General features: G+C 44.8%; 1 protein-coding gene across 1 annotated transcript; it reads right to left on the bottom strand.

The window, feature by feature from the left end:
* Positions 1 to 4594: 4594 nt before the first annotated feature.
* On the bottom strand, positions 4595 to 13696 carry LOC110520434 (immunoglobulin superfamily member 3). The gene is made up of 11 exons (XM_036965109.1): positions 13475 to 13696; positions 12320 to 12694; positions 11697 to 12113; positions 11023 to 11433; positions 9786 to 10175; positions 8653 to 9027; positions 8161 to 8553; positions 7069 to 7464; positions 6532 to 6930; positions 5581 to 6000; positions 4595 to 5473 (listed from the first exon to the last, which is right to left on the bottom strand). Exons 1-11 carry the CDS (start codon positions 13536 to 13538, stop codon positions 5271 to 5273), a joined length of 3843 nt encoding a protein of 1280 aa, XP_036821004.1. The 5' UTR covers positions 13539 to 13696; the 3' UTR covers positions 4595 to 5270.
* Between the last annotated feature and the right edge of the window lie 3570 nt (positions 13697 to 17266).

Raw genomic sequence — 17266 nt, 5'->3', positions numbered from 1 at the left:
GGTTCTATGTTGCTGTCACTGGTATTTGTTTGATAGGGATGCCCAATAATTTATTAAAGAGACACTGAATAATTCTGCAGGGAACGATAACAGTTATGATAGTGTGTGCATGTGTGTGTGTGCATGTGTGCATGTGTGTGTGTGTGTGTGTGTGTGTGTGTGTGTGTGTGTGTGTGTGTGTGTGTGTGTGTGTGTGTGTGTGTGTGTGTGTGTGGTTCCCAGAATGCTCTCTAGCAGTCACATACAAGCATCAACAACATGTTGTTTATGCTGTTAAGCCTGTGAGACCAGACTGTGTTTGTCCTTAAAATGTAGATTCTGTGTCGTGTGTATACAGAACAGAGACAGCTACATACTTACTTGTTTAGCAAAGTGGCCGGTGGAGAATAGAATAGAAAACACAAAAAGAAAACCATTAGAAATATGAACACTGTACTGCAAGGTAGGCTAACATTACTTACAGGCATACAGTATGAGTAAATCAAAACATCAAAACATGGCACCTGTCCAATGACTGGACAAAAGGAGGATCCTAGAAAAGGATAAAGCAGAAGAGACTGCATGACTAGAGGGAAGTAGGAATGGGTGAGGTTGCACATGCATTTTCCTTGTGTTTGTGAAAAGAGAGAGTGCAGCTTCTCAAGTTTATCTGGTTTGAGATTTGTTGTTTTATTCATGCAACTCCTGACACAAACTAAATGGCATACCGCATTTACAATAAGTCTAATTCTATTCCCACGCAGAGCTTTATGAAGTCAGATGGAATTTTGAATTTTTCATTAAAATCCATATTTGTGTTTCTCTCTCAGTGGTCTTTCAAAAATTATTAAAGAAACCCAGCTCATACATATGCAGTCAGGCAGGATGGTAACATGGTAGGCAGGCAGGAAGGCAGGATGGTAGGCAGGCAGGAAGGCAGGATGGTAACATGGTAGGCAGGCAGGAAGGCAGGATGGTAGGCAGGCAGGAAGGCAGGATGGTAGGCAGGCAGGAAGGCAGGATGGTAGGCAGGCGTGAAGGCAGGATGTTAGGCAGGCAGGAAGGCAGGATGGTAGGCAGGCGGGAAAGCAGGATGTTAGGCAGGCAGGATGGTAGGCAGGCAGGAAAGCAGGATGGTAGGCAGGCAGGCAGGAAGGCAGGATGGTAGGTAGGCAGGAAGGTAGGAAGGCAGGCAGGCAGGAAGGTAGGATGGAAGGCAGGCAGGCAGGAAGGCAGGATGTTAGGCAGGCAGGAAGGCAGGATGGTAGGCAGGCAGGAAGGCAGGATGTTAGGCAGCCAGGATGGTAGGCAGGCATGAAGGCAGGATGGTAGGCAGGCAGGAAGTCAAGACGATAGGCAGGCAGGATGGTAGGCAGACAGGATGGCAGGCAGGCAGGATGGCAGGCAGGCAGGATGGCAGGATGATAGGCAGGCAGGATGGCAGGCAGAAAGGATGGTAGGTAGGCAGGATGGCAGGATGGCAGGCAGGAAGGCAGGATGGCAGGCAGGCAGGACTGCAGGCGGGAAGGATGGTCGGCGGTCAGGATGGCAGGCAGGCAAGATGGCAAGATGGCAGGCAGGCAGCATGGCAGGCAGGCAGGATGGCAGGCAGGATAGCAGGCACACAAGCTAGCCTTCAGGCAGTGATGCAACAGCAAAGATGAGGAACTGAATGTTTCCTGTCTTTTCACAAACAGTGGGATGTCACAAGACAGGAAATACACAGGAAATACTATACATTTACTATAATTTACTCTGACAAGTGTATGTTAATGAGTCAATACCAGCTGACTTCAGTATTTAATACAATAGCCCTTCGCTACATTCAACTTGTTTTTTAACAAAAAAAATGTTTTATCTTTGTTTAACTAGGCAAGTCTTTCCCCAATAAAATATCCTATTTAGCCCCATTGATGGACAGAGTTCCTTAGAGCTCCCCTGTCAGTGAAGAGTACAGACTATTACTTCCTATTGCACCATTTAGAATGTTTTTGTTTTGGGCTTTTCAGCTTCCTCTAGCAGCAGGCAGTGTCTCAGGGGATCAACGTCAGGACTGAGAGAGAGAGAGAGACTGACAGACTGTACAGTCCTGAGTGTAGTCTGTGTGTTAGATAGATGGATTCCAGAAAGTTAAAGAGAGAGATGGAGAAGAAGTAATGAGACAGAGAAGCTGAGCAGGAGACGGAGAGAGGCAGGGAATCACCGAACATAAACAGGCTATAGATCAATAACAGTCGCTCAAACCTAACTCCTACATTTAATGCTGCACGCTACTCAAACTACTACTATTTGGTGTTGCTTGAAAGTGTGTGTGTGTTTGTGTGCATCCCAAATGCTCTTTATTTCCTTCCCAAATGCAGGATTTTTATAGTGGTGATACGTGAGCACGTGGTACGTCCAACAGCAGGACCAGCTAACTTGTCCACTCTAGCAAGCTGGTTAACACTATACGTTTATACAGTCAAGTTTAACAATAAAAATAATTGTTGTTTAATCTATTTTTGGATTAATAATTTCTGTTGCATGTAAATGCATTGTCGATTAATTGGAGGCGTTTTGTCTGTTTCCTCAAATTGATAGAGTCTAGTATTGCTTTGGCCTGGTATGTTTTTATGTCAACCAAGTGTATTATTTTTGCAAGATAATAATTTCTTCATATTTTTTCTACATTTGTATATTATGTAAATACAACTGGATCCAATTGTCATCTGCACTGTTAAATAAATACAACCAATTTGCACCTGATATACTGATTCATCTCCTCTATCTTCCACACAGGAACAAATTCATAGTTTGATCAGCCCTGACACAGGATTCTGGATGAACACACACACACACACACACACACACACACACACACAATGACACGCGATTGACTGACGAACTCTGAAAAACGGTTTGTGCATTGTTTGCACTGTCAGCGCTGCCATAGCAACGCTAGTGGGCAGAAGTGTTGAAAGGGAGAGTTAAGAGTGTTTTTCTTTTGAAGAATCTCCCCTTGGTATTCTACTGCGCTGTGGACCGATGGGGGATTTAACAAGATCCAGACACACAAACCTACTGTAGAGCCAAAACATGTATCTGTAAGTTGAAGATTGTGTGTTCAATTTAAGCAATAAGGCCAGAGGAGGTGTGGTATATTGCCAATATACCAATATATTGCCAATATACCACAGCTAAGGGCTTTTCTTATGCACAACACAACGTGGAGTGCCTGGATACAGCCCTTAGCCGTGGAATATTGGCCATATATCACAAAACCCTGAAGTGCCTTATTGCTATTATGAACTGGTTACCAATGTAATTACAGCAGTAAAAATAGGTTTTGTCATACCCCTGGTACACGGTTTGATTTACAGCTGTCAGCCAATCAGCATTCCGGGCACGAACCACCCAGTTTATAATGTACATTCTCACCTCTCAACACTTGACAATCTATTCACAGCTTCTTATCATACATTCCTACTCTACATTGTCACATCTTTTAATAGGCTGTACACCGTACTGTTTCCCCTCACACCGTGACCCCGGTGTTTTTTACAGACTGTCCACAGCTGGTACACCATCAGTTGATTTGCCAGGAACATCTCTTGTAATAGGAAGGAGCCTGTTGTCCGAGTCCTTTTGCTCAAAGGTGCGAGAGCAGTAAGTGATGGAGTCTATTCTCTCGCAAACTCCCCCACAGATGGGCTGTGTTAATCATTGATAGGCTGAATGCAGAGAGGAGAAAGAGAGAGAAAGCAATAGAGAGCGAGATGAAGGTAGAAAGGAGAGCAGTCCCATGCTGACACTCTTCCTCTGTAGGCAATGTTCAGTACCGCCAGCATTCCATTGTGCAGGAGCAACATCTGCTAGAAGACTCAGCACTCTCTGAAACACAGACACACACACACAGCATCCCTCTCGGGGTGGTACATGCAATACCACAAGCAATGTGTAGACATCTCTCAGGTTTAGAGCAAAATATTTTTAATATGCTCCTAGCACCATGTTCCTAATATAATATATATTATAAAGTGATTGGTTTATTCACATAAATCATAATAGTAGAATAGTGTTACTACTACAAACTATTATAAATTAATATAAAGACTGATTACAGTAAAGCAACTCTCTGTGCCACTGCACACAGTTTCCACTAGAGTGAGCTGTTTCACTGAGAACCAGTACATAACGAGGCAGCCATAACCACAACTTTAGTCATGTCTCGCATACATGCACAGCCCACTTCCCAATGGCCAAGGCACAGCAGAGATGGAACATTCACTGATGAAAAGCTTGCGATAATGTATACTTGGTAATACACTACTGTGCGTGTGTCAAGGTTTCCGTTCTCTTCGCAGTGTGACTGCTCTGACCTACATAGATGACATTCAGACCGCAGGACCAGAGATGACTGGGCCTTTCAGAGCTCAGCAGAACTCAGCAGGACCACAGATGCTTCCTCTTTACAGGGTAGAGACGCAATTACTTCCTGTTTAACGGGCAGTCAATATGTTTCACATATGACAAGGAGAGAGGTGACATGAACCACCACATTCACATCCACACGAGACAAAGAGGTAGTTTTCCACACAGTCCCATGCTGACAGAGTTAGAAAGCCAAGAAGATCAATCATGTGCTAATACTCTATTTATTACAAACCAGATAATACACCAGCAACTTTACAAATGATACATGTCTGAGAGCAGCGCTTTATTCACCTCTTCATATAAAATGTTTGTGATACCATAAAGTCTTTCTCAGAGTTCTTTCAGAAGTGTTTTAAAAGTCTCGTAAGCAGTCCCAACTCAAACAAGTGGAGAAATAAAACGCTACAAATAAGTACAGAACATGGCAGAATATCTTTCAACAATTCACAAATATAATATTTGTGAAAAACTCATTCATACAAACAATGATCAGACATGATCCTTTGAGCTTTGAGTCATCAGAGAATACTGATGTAAAACTAAGTTTGAAAAAAGTTTCAAAGTCTCAAAGTTAAAGCAGTGCCAATGTACATTTCAAGTTCTAGAAAATGTGTGCAACTGTAAATCCTATTTGTAAACAAGTAAAAAGCATGCTTGGATCCAAAAATCAACCACATTAACATTTAAAAAAAAAGCTCATTCTGCCCTCTCCCCCTATCTCCTTTCCTGTTCTCTCACGTATCCCCCTTCCCACTCTTATCATCCCTCCCCATCCCACATCCTCTCCTTTTCTCTCCTCATGTCTTCTCCTCACTGATGTACTCTTCCTCTCATCTACGCATCCTCTCTCTGTTTCACTTCTCTCCTCTCCCATGTGCTCAGTCTTCTGGGCATGGATTCAGTGGGTTAAACTCCTGCCACAGAGATTTGGCCTGTTTCTTGTTCCCAGGTGAGCCCTGCCGCTTCAGCTTGATTGACAGCACCACGACAAGAATCACCAGGATACAGACAAGAGAGATGAAGATGCCTAGAACTGATTCAGTAACTAATCCTCGTTCAGACAGCAACTCAGACACATCTTCTGGGGAAGGAGAGAACAGAAGAAGGTGAGAAATAAAGACAACACATTCTGATTCAGTTGTATTTGTACAGTCTGATGTCATGGACTCATAAGTGATGACATCATACCTATTGGTCGTCGTACAGTGAGGTTGGTTGTTCCTGATTGGTTGGTGGCGCTTAATTCCCAGTTGCTATGAATGAGCTTGTACTGGTCCACTTGACACTGGTAGACTCCACTGTCACCCTGAAGAGCTCTCTGCAGACCCAGCAGAAAGGTACCATGGGTGGGCCTGGAGAAGATCAGCCTCCCCTTCTGGTCCTGGAGCCCTTGGTTGTCCTGGTCCTCAGGGTACTTCAGGACACCATCATGGCCCAGAATCACTAGAGGAACCCTGTGAGAGGAGGAGGAGCCACTCCTCATGTAGAACCAGGTGAGAGAGTAGAGAGAGGCGGGGTCACCTGAGGTCAAGGCACAGGTCAACTCTGCCCCCTCCCCCTCTTTGACCTCCATCTCCAGATCTGTCTGGTTAACACTGAGGTCAGTCACTGGGACAGAGAGAGAGACAGAAAGAGAGAGAGGCGGGGTCAGATATTTGTACATTGTTACAACACTGTATATGTACATAATATGACATTTGTAATGTCTTTATTCTTTTGGAACTTCTGTGAGTGTAATGTTTACTGTTCATTTGCATTGTTTATTTCACTTTTGTATATTATCTACTTCACTTGCTTTGGCAATGTTAACATATGTTTCCCATGTCAATAAAGCCCCTTGAATTGAATTGAAGAGAAGGTCAGAGAAACTGCAAATCAGCACAACAAGATACTCTATAGATGTGATATACATTGCAGATCCATGTCCTTTGTTATCAGGGTAACTCGGTTTTGACTTAGATGGAATTCAGCTTTTGTCCGATTTGACTTTTTGTAGCAGGTTAGGAGAACTTACGCTGCAGGTTAGGAGAATTCGAGCAGCAGGTTAGGAAAACTAGGTTAAGGTTAGGAAGAGTGTTAGGGTTAGCTAAACTGCAAAAAAAAAAAAAAAGCCCTTCTAGCCATGATCGGATAACACACCTGTCTGGAGTACACGGAGTTCCATGGCTGCAGAAGAGGGCAGGAGCTTGTACCATCGACCAAGAGGATCCTGTAGCCACTCCTCCACCACGCAGTAGTACATCCCACTATCCCAGCTACGTGCCTGTCGAATGGTCAGCTCGAAGCGCTGACCCTCACGTCTCCTCATGCTGATTCGCTGTTCACCACCTAATCCCGCACCTTGGCCTACCGTCACCACGGCGTCATGGTATGAGTGAAGGATGGTCTGGTTCCCCTCCCCCTTCTTCTGAGCCAACCAGATGACAGCGAAGAGGGAGGAGTTAGCGGTTGGCTTGACGACGGAGCATTCCATCTGTATGTCTGTGTTGACACTCTGATCCAGAGGGGATGGAGTAGAGGACAAGGTGAGTACACTCTCTGGGAGAGGGAGATAGAGGGAGAGTCCACACAGTCAGACAATCATAGACAAAAACACAGTGTACATGTTCACACGGACACATAGATGAGTTGAGCTGGAAATCAGATGACTACCATTATCATAATCATCATACTTACCTATTGGTTTTACTGTGAGGTCAGCTGTGCCTGATTGGTCTGAAGCAGTCTGTTCCCAGATGCCCTCATGATTGAGCTTGTACTGGTCCACTTGGCACTGGTAGACTCCACTGTCACCCTGAAGAGCTCTCTGCAGACCCAGCAGAAAGGTACCATGAGTGGGCCTGGAGAAAATCAGCCTCCCCTTCTGGTCTTGGAGCCACTTGTAACCTGGGTACTTCAGTAAGCCGTCACGACCCAGAATTACAAGAGGAACTCTGGAAGAGGAGGAGGAGCCACGCTTCAAGTAGAACCAGGTGAGGGCGTAGAGTGAGGTGGGGTCAGAAGCACCAGAGGTCAAAGTGCAAGTTAGCTCCACTCCCTCCCCCTCTCTGACCTCTGTCTCCTGTTTGTCTTATCCACACTGAGGTCACTCACTGGGAGGGAGAGAGAGAGAGAGAGAGAGAGAGAGGGGGGGGGGGGCGGGGAAAGAAAGGAAGAATGAGAGAGGAAGCAGGGAGAGGGTGAGGGGGAGAAAGAAAGAAAGAAAGAAAGAAAGAAAGAAAGAAAGAAAGAAAGAATGAGAGAGAAAGCAGGGAAAGGACCGTAAACAATCATTCAATAAAAAAATTTGGGCAAACAGGCCAATTCAGCAAATCAGTACAGTACAAATCAGTACCGTACAAATCAGTACAGTACAAATCAGTACAGTACAAATCAGTACAGTACAAATCAGTACAGTACAAATCAGTACCGTACAAATCAGTACCGTACAAATCAGTACAGTACAAATCAGTACCGTACAAATCAGTACCGTACAAATCAGTACAGTACAAATCAGTACCGTACAAATCAGTACAGTACAAATCAGTACAGTACAAATCAGTACCGTACAAATCAGTACAGTACAAATCAGTACAGTACAAATCAGTACCGTACAAATCAGTACAGTACAAATCAGTACAGTACAAATCAGTACAGTACAAATCAGTACCGTACAAATCAGTACAGTACAAATCAGTACAGTACAAATCAGTACCGTACAAATCAGTACAGTACAAATCAGTACAGTTCAGGTCCATATCCTAACCTGCAGTAATCGAAGTAACTCACCTGTCTCTTTTAGGCGGAGTTCCATGGCTGCAGAAGAGGGCGGGAGCTTGTACCATTGGCCGTGAGGATCCTGTAGCCACTCCTCCACCACGCAGTAGTACATCCCATTGTCCCAGCTACGGGCCTGTCGAATGGTCAGCTCAAAGCTCCGCCCCTCACGTCTTCTCATGCTGATTCGCTGTTCTGTGCCTAATCCCAGCCCTAGCCTTATCACAGCATCACGGTCTGAGCTGAGGACCGTCTTGTTCCCCTCCCCGTTCTTCTGGGCCAACCAGCTGACAGCGAAGCGGGATAAGTTTGAGGTTGCTTTGGCTACGGAGCATTCCATCTGTATGTCTGTCTTGACACTCTTATCCAGAGGGGAGGAGCTAGAGGACAAGGTGAGTACACCCTCTGGAAGAGGGAGAGAGAGAAAGACAGATAAATAAAGAAAGCGTGATGGAGGCTGAGACCATAACTCTAACCCCAGGTTGACCTGTTGACCTGACCTACTTGGATTCTGGACCAGCACACCCAGAGCGTTGGAGTTCTGTGGCTTCCTGTGTCTCCCTTGCAGGAACACTGAGATCACACACTGGTAGCGCCCAGCCTCCTTGTGGCTCGCTTTGATGATGCGGAGGTAGTAACGCACTTCCTTCTTCCCGGTGGTCGCCCTCAACTGGTAGTTGCTCTGGTCGCCACTCCACGTGATGTCACCAGTGTACGACAGGGTCAGGATGTTGTCTGGGGCAGACTGCCCCTCACGCTGCAGGCTCCACGTTACAGTAACCGGGAGGGAGGGCCCTTGAACCCGACACACCAGCTCCACCTCACCCCCCACTGTCACCTGGACACCACGACTACTCAGGTACACACTCAGCAGAGACTCTGCAAGGACAATGATGAGATATCACTGATGACAATGATGAGATACCACTGAGATGACAATGATGAGATATCACTGATGACAACTATCAGGCCTCTTAGGGCCAAACTCTAACAGTGGCTGTGAGGATAAGGAGAACATGGTCATCTGCAAAAATATTTAATCAATCTATCTGATGTGAGAGATCAGTCATCAAGTATAAAGTTATTGATCTCTACATAGATAATGTGGGAGCTGAAAGCCTACCTCATGCTTCTTGCTCAGTTGATCTTTACCAACACTGTCTCCAGTAACTTTGAAGAATAAATATTTGTGCTGGGTTAAATTAAATATTCATGGACATCAACGAGGCAAGCAAATATTTTGTTTGAATTTTTATGTTATGTTTGTCAACTTTGAATCTCTCCCTCTCCCTTTTCCAAATAGCCGCAGGAAGTAGTTTGGTGGTGAGGGTGGAGGTTTTCTGTTTTGCCCTCATTACAGACTGTTATATAGGTCTGTTAATACAGGACTAGTAGGCCCAGCGCACATTTGTTTTTTATTCTGTTTTTTTAGGTGGTGCTGTAGCACCCACCCTACTTCCCATGGCTATGACCTCTCTCTCTCATCCCGGCCGGCCAAACCACTAACCCGGACGACGCTGGGCCAATTGTGAGCCGCTTCATGGGTCTTCCGGTTGTGGCCGGCTGCAACATAGCCTTGGATTGAACCCGGGCCTGTAGTGACGCCTCTAGCACCACGATGCAGAAAGTGCTCTTACCCACATGATGAACCTCTACGCTGCAGTCCTGTGATTGGCTGTGAGTTTTCTTGCCGTTGCCGTTGGCTTCCGTGGTCCACTCAGAGACGGTGCACTGATAGGCTCCTGCGTCAGAGGGCGTGACCTCACCCAGCTCCAGGGTGAATATGTCTGCCATGGGACGCATTGTACGAACATTACGCTTCCCAAACTCTGCCCCCAGTTCCATCACACCCACACGGCTCAGGCTGATGACATCACTGAAGGGGCCTGTTGCCATTGAGGCTGATCTGTGTTGCCAGGTGACAGAGAGCTGACCCTTGACCCCGCTCACTCTACAGGTGAGTTGTAGCGCATCCCCTTCGTCAACACTCACCTGTTGGGTCTCCATGGCAACAGCCAAACCACTTTCTGAGAACAGACAAAAAGAAGGTGCTGAGTGTGTGATGAGTGTGTGATAAGTGTGTGTGTATGTGATGAGTGCGTGTGTGTGTTGTACTTATGTAATAACTGTTTTCAGAGCCAGGTCAATGCACAAACTGAACTTATTGAGGATCTCACCCCCTGTTGTTGCTTGGTGTAGCAACCACATGGAAAGCTGATGAAACCCCTACAATTTTGCTCTGGCTCTGACTCAGTGCTTGAGGACTCATCTTAATGACCCAGCTGCTCTTTCTTCATCTGACAATGTTTTCTCTCATAGTCCGACAGCATCTGGTCGTCGCGGTGGTGGTACAGATCTACTCATTTCTCCTAAGTGGAGATTTTCTCTTTTCTCTTTTCTCCCTCTCTCACCTGTCCATCTCCTCATTTGAATTCCATGCTGTCACTGTCACTTGTCCACTCAAGCTTAACATTATTGTCATCTATCGCCCACCAAGTGCCATTGGAGAGCTCCTCAATGAGCTTGACACCTTAATAAGCTAATGTCCTGACGATGGCTCACTGATCTTTGTACTTGGAGACTTCAACCTCCCGACATCTGCCTTCGATTAATTTCTTTCCAACTCTCTCTTTTCCCTCCTTGCCTCTTTTGACCTCACCCTTTCCCAGTCCCCTCCAACTCACAGGGCAGGCAATACTAGAGGCTGCTCGCCTACTAATCTCACTGCAACTCCCCTCCAGGTCTCTGATCACAGAGCGTCTGCTAAATGACTAAAATGTAAGCGTAAAAATGTAGCTCTGACTTGGATTGGCTTCTTACTTGCTTACACACCTGTAGCCTTGCTTCTGATTGGCTTGGTGTCAGATCACTCACCTGTAGCTGTGATGGTGATAGTCTCTGTGGTGGAGTCCTGGGTGGATCCCTGTGTGAAGACCCCGTTCCCATCCCTCTCCTCTGGCCAGGCCCTGCAGTGGTACACTCCCTGGTCCTGGGTTCTGACAGGTCGCAGGGTGAGCAGGTCTGTCTTCTCCCTCATTCGCACAGCTCTCAGCTCACCCCCCCTCTCTCGCCCCCCATACTCCGGCCCCACAGACAGGACCCCCGTGGGCCCAATATGGGCCAGCTCCTGGTTGTCCTTGACCCAGGCCACTGAGAAGAACTGGCCCACCGGGCCCTGTGTGTTCACAATGCACTGCAAGGATAGCTCCTCCCCCTCTTGAAGGTGTGTTTTGTGCACGGTCATACTCACCACCATAGAACTAGAGCCCTGGTCTGTAGCCACCACTGAGAGAAAGACAGGAAATAACTCACAATAATCTCTTAGACATACAGTAAACTCAGCCCTCATAATCACCTCTGAGACACAGGAAACCCCATCTCAGCATTTAATTACAGGAAATAAGACAAAAGAGTGAATGGGCGTAAGTCCTCTTAAGCCATAAGTCCTCATAACCCAGAACAATCACCCAAATATTTGATGGCTGTGTAAACACAATTTGGGCTAAGGCTAAGGATGGGAAGCAAAAAAACACTAAGGTGTTTCTCACCTATGGCTTTGACCTCCAAAGTGGTTGGCTGTGTGTCTTTTTGGGCGATTGGGTACCAGCTCCGGTCTGGGTCTTGGATCCACTCCTGGGCCTGGCAGGAGATCCTCCCTGCATCGGACAGCTTAATCCTGGCCATCTTCAGCCTGTAGGTGGCCTCCTCCAGCTTGTCCAAAACAATGAACCCTGCCTGGTATCGACCCTCAAACCGCTGACCCGGACTCACCTTCAAATCACGGTCCAGGGAGATGATGGGGTGGGGTGAGGCTTCCCTGTCTCCATGGTGATACCAAGTGATGGACAGGTGGGTGTGCTGGAAGGTGTTACTGGAGGCGAGACATTGCAGGGTTAGGTCGTCACCCTCTGATAGGCTAAAGGAGGCGGGGCCAGTGGAGGAGGCGGTCAGGGTGTCCCCAATCACTATGGAAACAGGATTTTGAGGGATGGACATCAACACTACAGTATGGTTCTGATTGACTGATACAGTATATCTGATAGACAAATCACTACGTGATAAGTCCAGAGTTATTTCAAATAATGGCTTGTTAATGATACACATACAGCAACCACAGAAGGCATTGTCATTTAGGCAAAATTAGATGAATAAGTAAGAAAAAAAACATTACCCTTCAATGTGGTCTTTGCGTTGTATGTCCCGTCATATACAGCTTCTGAGTTTGGGGTGTGGCACTCATACTCTCCCTCGTCCCCATCCACCAGACTCTTCACGTGGAAAAGGACCGAGGTCACTGACAGGCGCTCCAGAGTGATGACACCCTCCCTGACGCGGGCACCGTACACCGCCATGGCATAGTTTTTGTCATCTGTGCTGATGATCTGGATCTCCTGGGTGGGTTTTTCTGGCTTGTAGACTGAGAATCTGAAGTCCTGCTGGGCCGACGGGTTAGAGAAGCCACTCACGTTGCAGGAGATGGAGATAGGGTAGCCAATCACACGATGCAGAGGGCCAGACTGCACCTCCACAAGCACCCTGGCCCCGCCTAGATGGAGAACATAAGTAAATACAGGAAGAAGATATTCTCAGACTAACTTAAAGAGAATCATATCTAGCTTCAAATATGACCTCTCTTTTTTTAGAATGATTGCAGTCTGCACTGTCTGCCTCTCATCAACAAACTATAAATAATGCATTCATATCGCAACTGTCATGTGACAATTGTAATGGCTTGAAAACAGCCACAGCTCCATCTCTTAGACTAACACCTGCTGTGGGGAGGCTTGATTGTGCTGCTAATCAAAAGGTGTAATTACTGCTGTTACATTGCAATTTGGAATAAATCATTTTCAATCGGCAGGGTTTGTGTTAGTTTAATTGTTTTCATAGCGCTTGTTTGATCAAATCAGAAACATTGTGACTCATTCCAAGTAGACATTTTCTGTCATGCGAACGGTATTTCATAACATTTCATCAGTAGACCAACTATGAAGAGAGGAGCTTTTAGAAACACTGATATAGAACTGTGGCCATTTCAACAGTCCACCCCCATCATCTGACCCCAGGACTCTAAAATGCAACTCAATACTTTGGACTTTGCTGATAATTAACAGGTCAAACAGAACCGAGAATTTGCTCAACCTTTTGTGCCTTTATGCAGATCATTTTTTCACCCAGCAAATTAATAGAGGAAACTGTATCACATTTTATATATAACATTAGAATGTTCTTAAATGTGTAGTGTTCTTCCTCATTATGCCAACCAACAGGCACCCCCATGGGTAGGACTGGAGGTGTGTGTGTGGTGACCTGAAGATCCTCTTACCCCATTGGATGAGTCCACTCAGGAAGAACAGGATACTGGTAATGTACGGCTGGAGACACTCCATCCTGCCCCTAACTGATCGACACGCTAGGCCAAACTGCACACCAAACACAAGGCTGTATCAACTACACACCAGTTTCAGTTATCTGCTCTTAGACACCTCCGGTCTGTCTGTCTGTGTATCTGTCTGTGGTAATATGTGTGGTGTTATGATCTTTTCTTGAATACAATCGGCAGACAGACTAGGAGGAAGTAGGAGCTGTGGTTTCTTGGCAACTGAAAAAAAAACACATAGTGTCTGTGTGTGTGATTGCATATGTGTGTGATTGCATATGTGTGTGCATGTGTGTGCGTATGTGTATGTCAGTGTGCGTGCGCGCGTGTGTGTACATGATGTGCAGAGTGTGTACATGATGTGCATGATGTGTAGAGTACTAGTCAAAAGTTTGGACACACCTACTCATTCCAGGGTTTTTCTTTATTTTTTTACTATTTTCTACATTGTAAAATAATAGTGAAGACATCAAAACATTATATTTAAGATTCTTCAAAGTAACCACCCTTTTCCATGATGACACTCTAGGCATTCTCTCAACCAGCTTCATGAGGTGGTCACCTGGAATACATTTCAATTCATTTTCACCCAGCAAATTACTACAAGAAACTGTATTGGGGCGGCAGGTAGCATAGTGGTTAGAGTTTTAGGCCAGTAACCGAAAGGTTGCTAGATCGAATCCCTGAGCTGACAAGGTAAAAATCTGTTGTTCTGCAGTTAACACAAAGTTCCTAGGCTGTCATTGTAAATATGAATTTGTTGATAAATGACTTACCTAGTTAAATAAAAGTATTTTACACACAACATTAGAATGTTCTTAAACGTGTGAAGTATTATTCTTCATTTTGCCAACCAACAGTCACCCCCAGTGAAGACATCAAAACTTTATGTTTGCGATTCTTCAAAGTTTGAGTTTGGCTTGATGACATCTTTGCACACTCTTGCACTCTCTTGGCATTTAAAAATGTTAAAAGTGAATTTCCTTCTTAATGCATGTGAGCCAGTCAGTTGTGTTTTGGCAAGGTCGGGGTGGTATACAGAAGATAGCCCTATTTGGTAAAGTCCATATGGCAAGAACAGCTCAAATAAGCAAAGAGAAACAACAGTCCATCATTACTTTAAGACATGAAGGTCAATCCATGCGAATAATTTCAAGAACTTTGAAAGTTTCTTCAAGTGCAGTCGCAAAAACCATCAAGCGCTCTGATGAAACTGTCTCTCATGAGGACCGCCACAGGACAGGAAGACCCAGAGTTACCTCTGTTGTAGAGGATAAGTTCATTAGAGTTAAATGCACCTCAGATTGCAGCCCGAATCTAAAATCTAAAATCTATTTTGTTTTGTTTAACACTTTTTTGGTTACTACATGATTCCATATGTGTTGTTTCAAAGTTTTGATGAATTCCCTATTATTCTGCAATGTAGAAAATAGTAAAAATAAAGAGACTCTTGAACGAGTTGGTTGCGTCCAAACTTTTGGCTGGTAGTGTATGTGTGCATGTGTTCTCTATGCCTTCTGATTCTTGTCTCAGCATAATTTGATATTACAGAGAAACGATGCCTGTCTGTATTATGATTACAAATGTGTCTCAGCATGAAACAAGCCAATTCTCCCCAATAGATTTTTGAAATCACATGTACATTGATATGCCACTGCGACCTAGTGGACAAAGAGAAAATGCATGGTGAGAAGAGGGTGTGATGATACGGTGTACCTATAAATCTACTATAGTTTATTTAGTGAGCTTGGGCTGCGTGGCTCGATAGTGCCACTGTGTGGACTTCAACTATTTCTGCAGCTACAACTATTCAGGCTGCTTTAACGCTGAGTAAGACAATAACTTGTTACTTGTTCACAACGGTCATGAAAGCACAAAATAGGCCCTGCACAGATGATTAGATCTATCATTAAACAATGAGACCAGACGGGATGGGGTGTGTGTCCAATTAGCCTCGTTGAGAACCAGTCTTCCCGTGTCAATGACGCGATTTTGGAGGTACGGCAACGGAAGACTAATGGCCAATATAATATACAATATCTTTTTACTGCTCTAATTACACTGGTAACCAGTTTCTTATAGCAACAAGGCACCTCTAGGGGTTGTGTTATTTGGCCAATATACCACGGCTAAGGGGTGTGTCCAGGCACTCCACATTGCGTCGTGCATAAGAACAACCTTTAGCCATGGTATATTGGCCATATACCACATCCCCTCGTGCCTTATTTCTTAAATATCCCCCGGCTCAGGGCTGTTAGTAGGCACAATGTGAAGCAGAGTGAGAGAGAGTGGAATTTGCTCAGTCTGGTCCTTAATAAAAAGATTGCTACAAATCATCAAACACATGTACCTGTGCTAGATAGAGCAGGGGAGGTGTCAAACGGCCAGTTCCAGGGATTGACAGCTGAGGGATCTATGAACAGGAATGTTGCTTCATAATGTACCACATGACATCCACCAATCACAAAGCATCAGCAACAGGGCCTGACAGAAGAGCTAATAAACACACTTACACATGCTATGAAGTTCTGTGTTGTGGTGAATGTGTATTCAAGGGCTGGTGGGAATATTGTCTCTAAATTCTGGGATAGGTGTGCACCAGTGGAGGCTGCTAAGGGGAGAACGGCTCATAATAATAGCTGGAACGAACCAAATGTAATGGCATCAAACAAATGGAAACCATATATTTGATACCATTACACCTATTCCACTCCTGACATTACCAAGAGCCTGTTCTCCTCAATTAAGGTGCCACCAACCTCCTGTGGTGTGCACAGCTAACATATTACCGTATTTTAGTCTGAATCAGGTGACAGCTAACATATTACTGTATTCTAGTCAATCAGGTGACAGCTAACATATCATTGTATTCTAGTCTAAATCTGCTGACTGCTGAGACAGGGAAGTGAAAGTCATACTTGATGTTAATCCTCAGTATCAGTTTTCTACTCTGGCCTGAATTAACCTCACAGCTGTGTTTGTGTGTTTTTGTGTGTGTGTGCCTGTGTATTTGAGAGAGATGATTGAAGTCAGATAAAATGTTAGTTAGATGAAGATAAAACCTCTTGTCTGTCATCTTGACTTGATCTGTTGCCTCTGTCTCTTTCTCCCTGTATCCATCTACTCTCTCCAGTTTCCCCGTGAAGTAGAGGCTTGTGCAGGGTTCCTGGCTGACTCTCTCCAACCAGAGAGGCTTATAGCTGTGCTGCATCTGGCTGAAGCCCACTCCCGGCCTGCACTGAGGGACCCAGAGGCTCACCAGTGTGGAAGCCTATGATACTTTCAGAACTGCTGGACACAGGTCTGTTCAGTTGTCTGTTGGGAGTATTAGACAACATTAATGTTATCTTATACTAAGTAATGTTAGACAACAGTAATGTTACCTACAACTAGTAATGTTAGACAACAGTAATGTTATCTACTAGTAGTAATGTTAGACAACAGTAATGTTATCTACTAGTAGTAATGTTAGACAACAGTCATGGTATCTACTAGTAGTAATGTTAGACAACAGTAATGTTATCTAATACTAGTAATGTTAGATAACAGTAATGTTATCTATGTCGTGTCTTTGGCTATGCTGGATTAAGTGATAATTCTTGCTATTCTATAAAATAATTTCTCTGTAATTAGTGTTACCTGATTAAGCTAATCATGTAAATATATCATGAAATAATGGGCACCATGAAATAATGTTTATAGAGCTGTTATCTTCTTAATAAACTCTTAAAGACCTGG

This window comes from Oncorhynchus mykiss, chromosome 3 (assembly GCF_013265735.2).
Source record: "Oncorhynchus mykiss isolate Arlee chromosome 3, USDA_OmykA_1.1, whole genome shotgun sequence".
NCBI classification, from domain to species: Eukaryota; Metazoa; Chordata; class Actinopteri; order Salmoniformes; family Salmonidae; genus Oncorhynchus; species Oncorhynchus mykiss.
The sequence above is the reverse complement of the archived record's forward strand: the minus strand, read 5'-3'. Positions and strand labels throughout refer to the sequence as shown.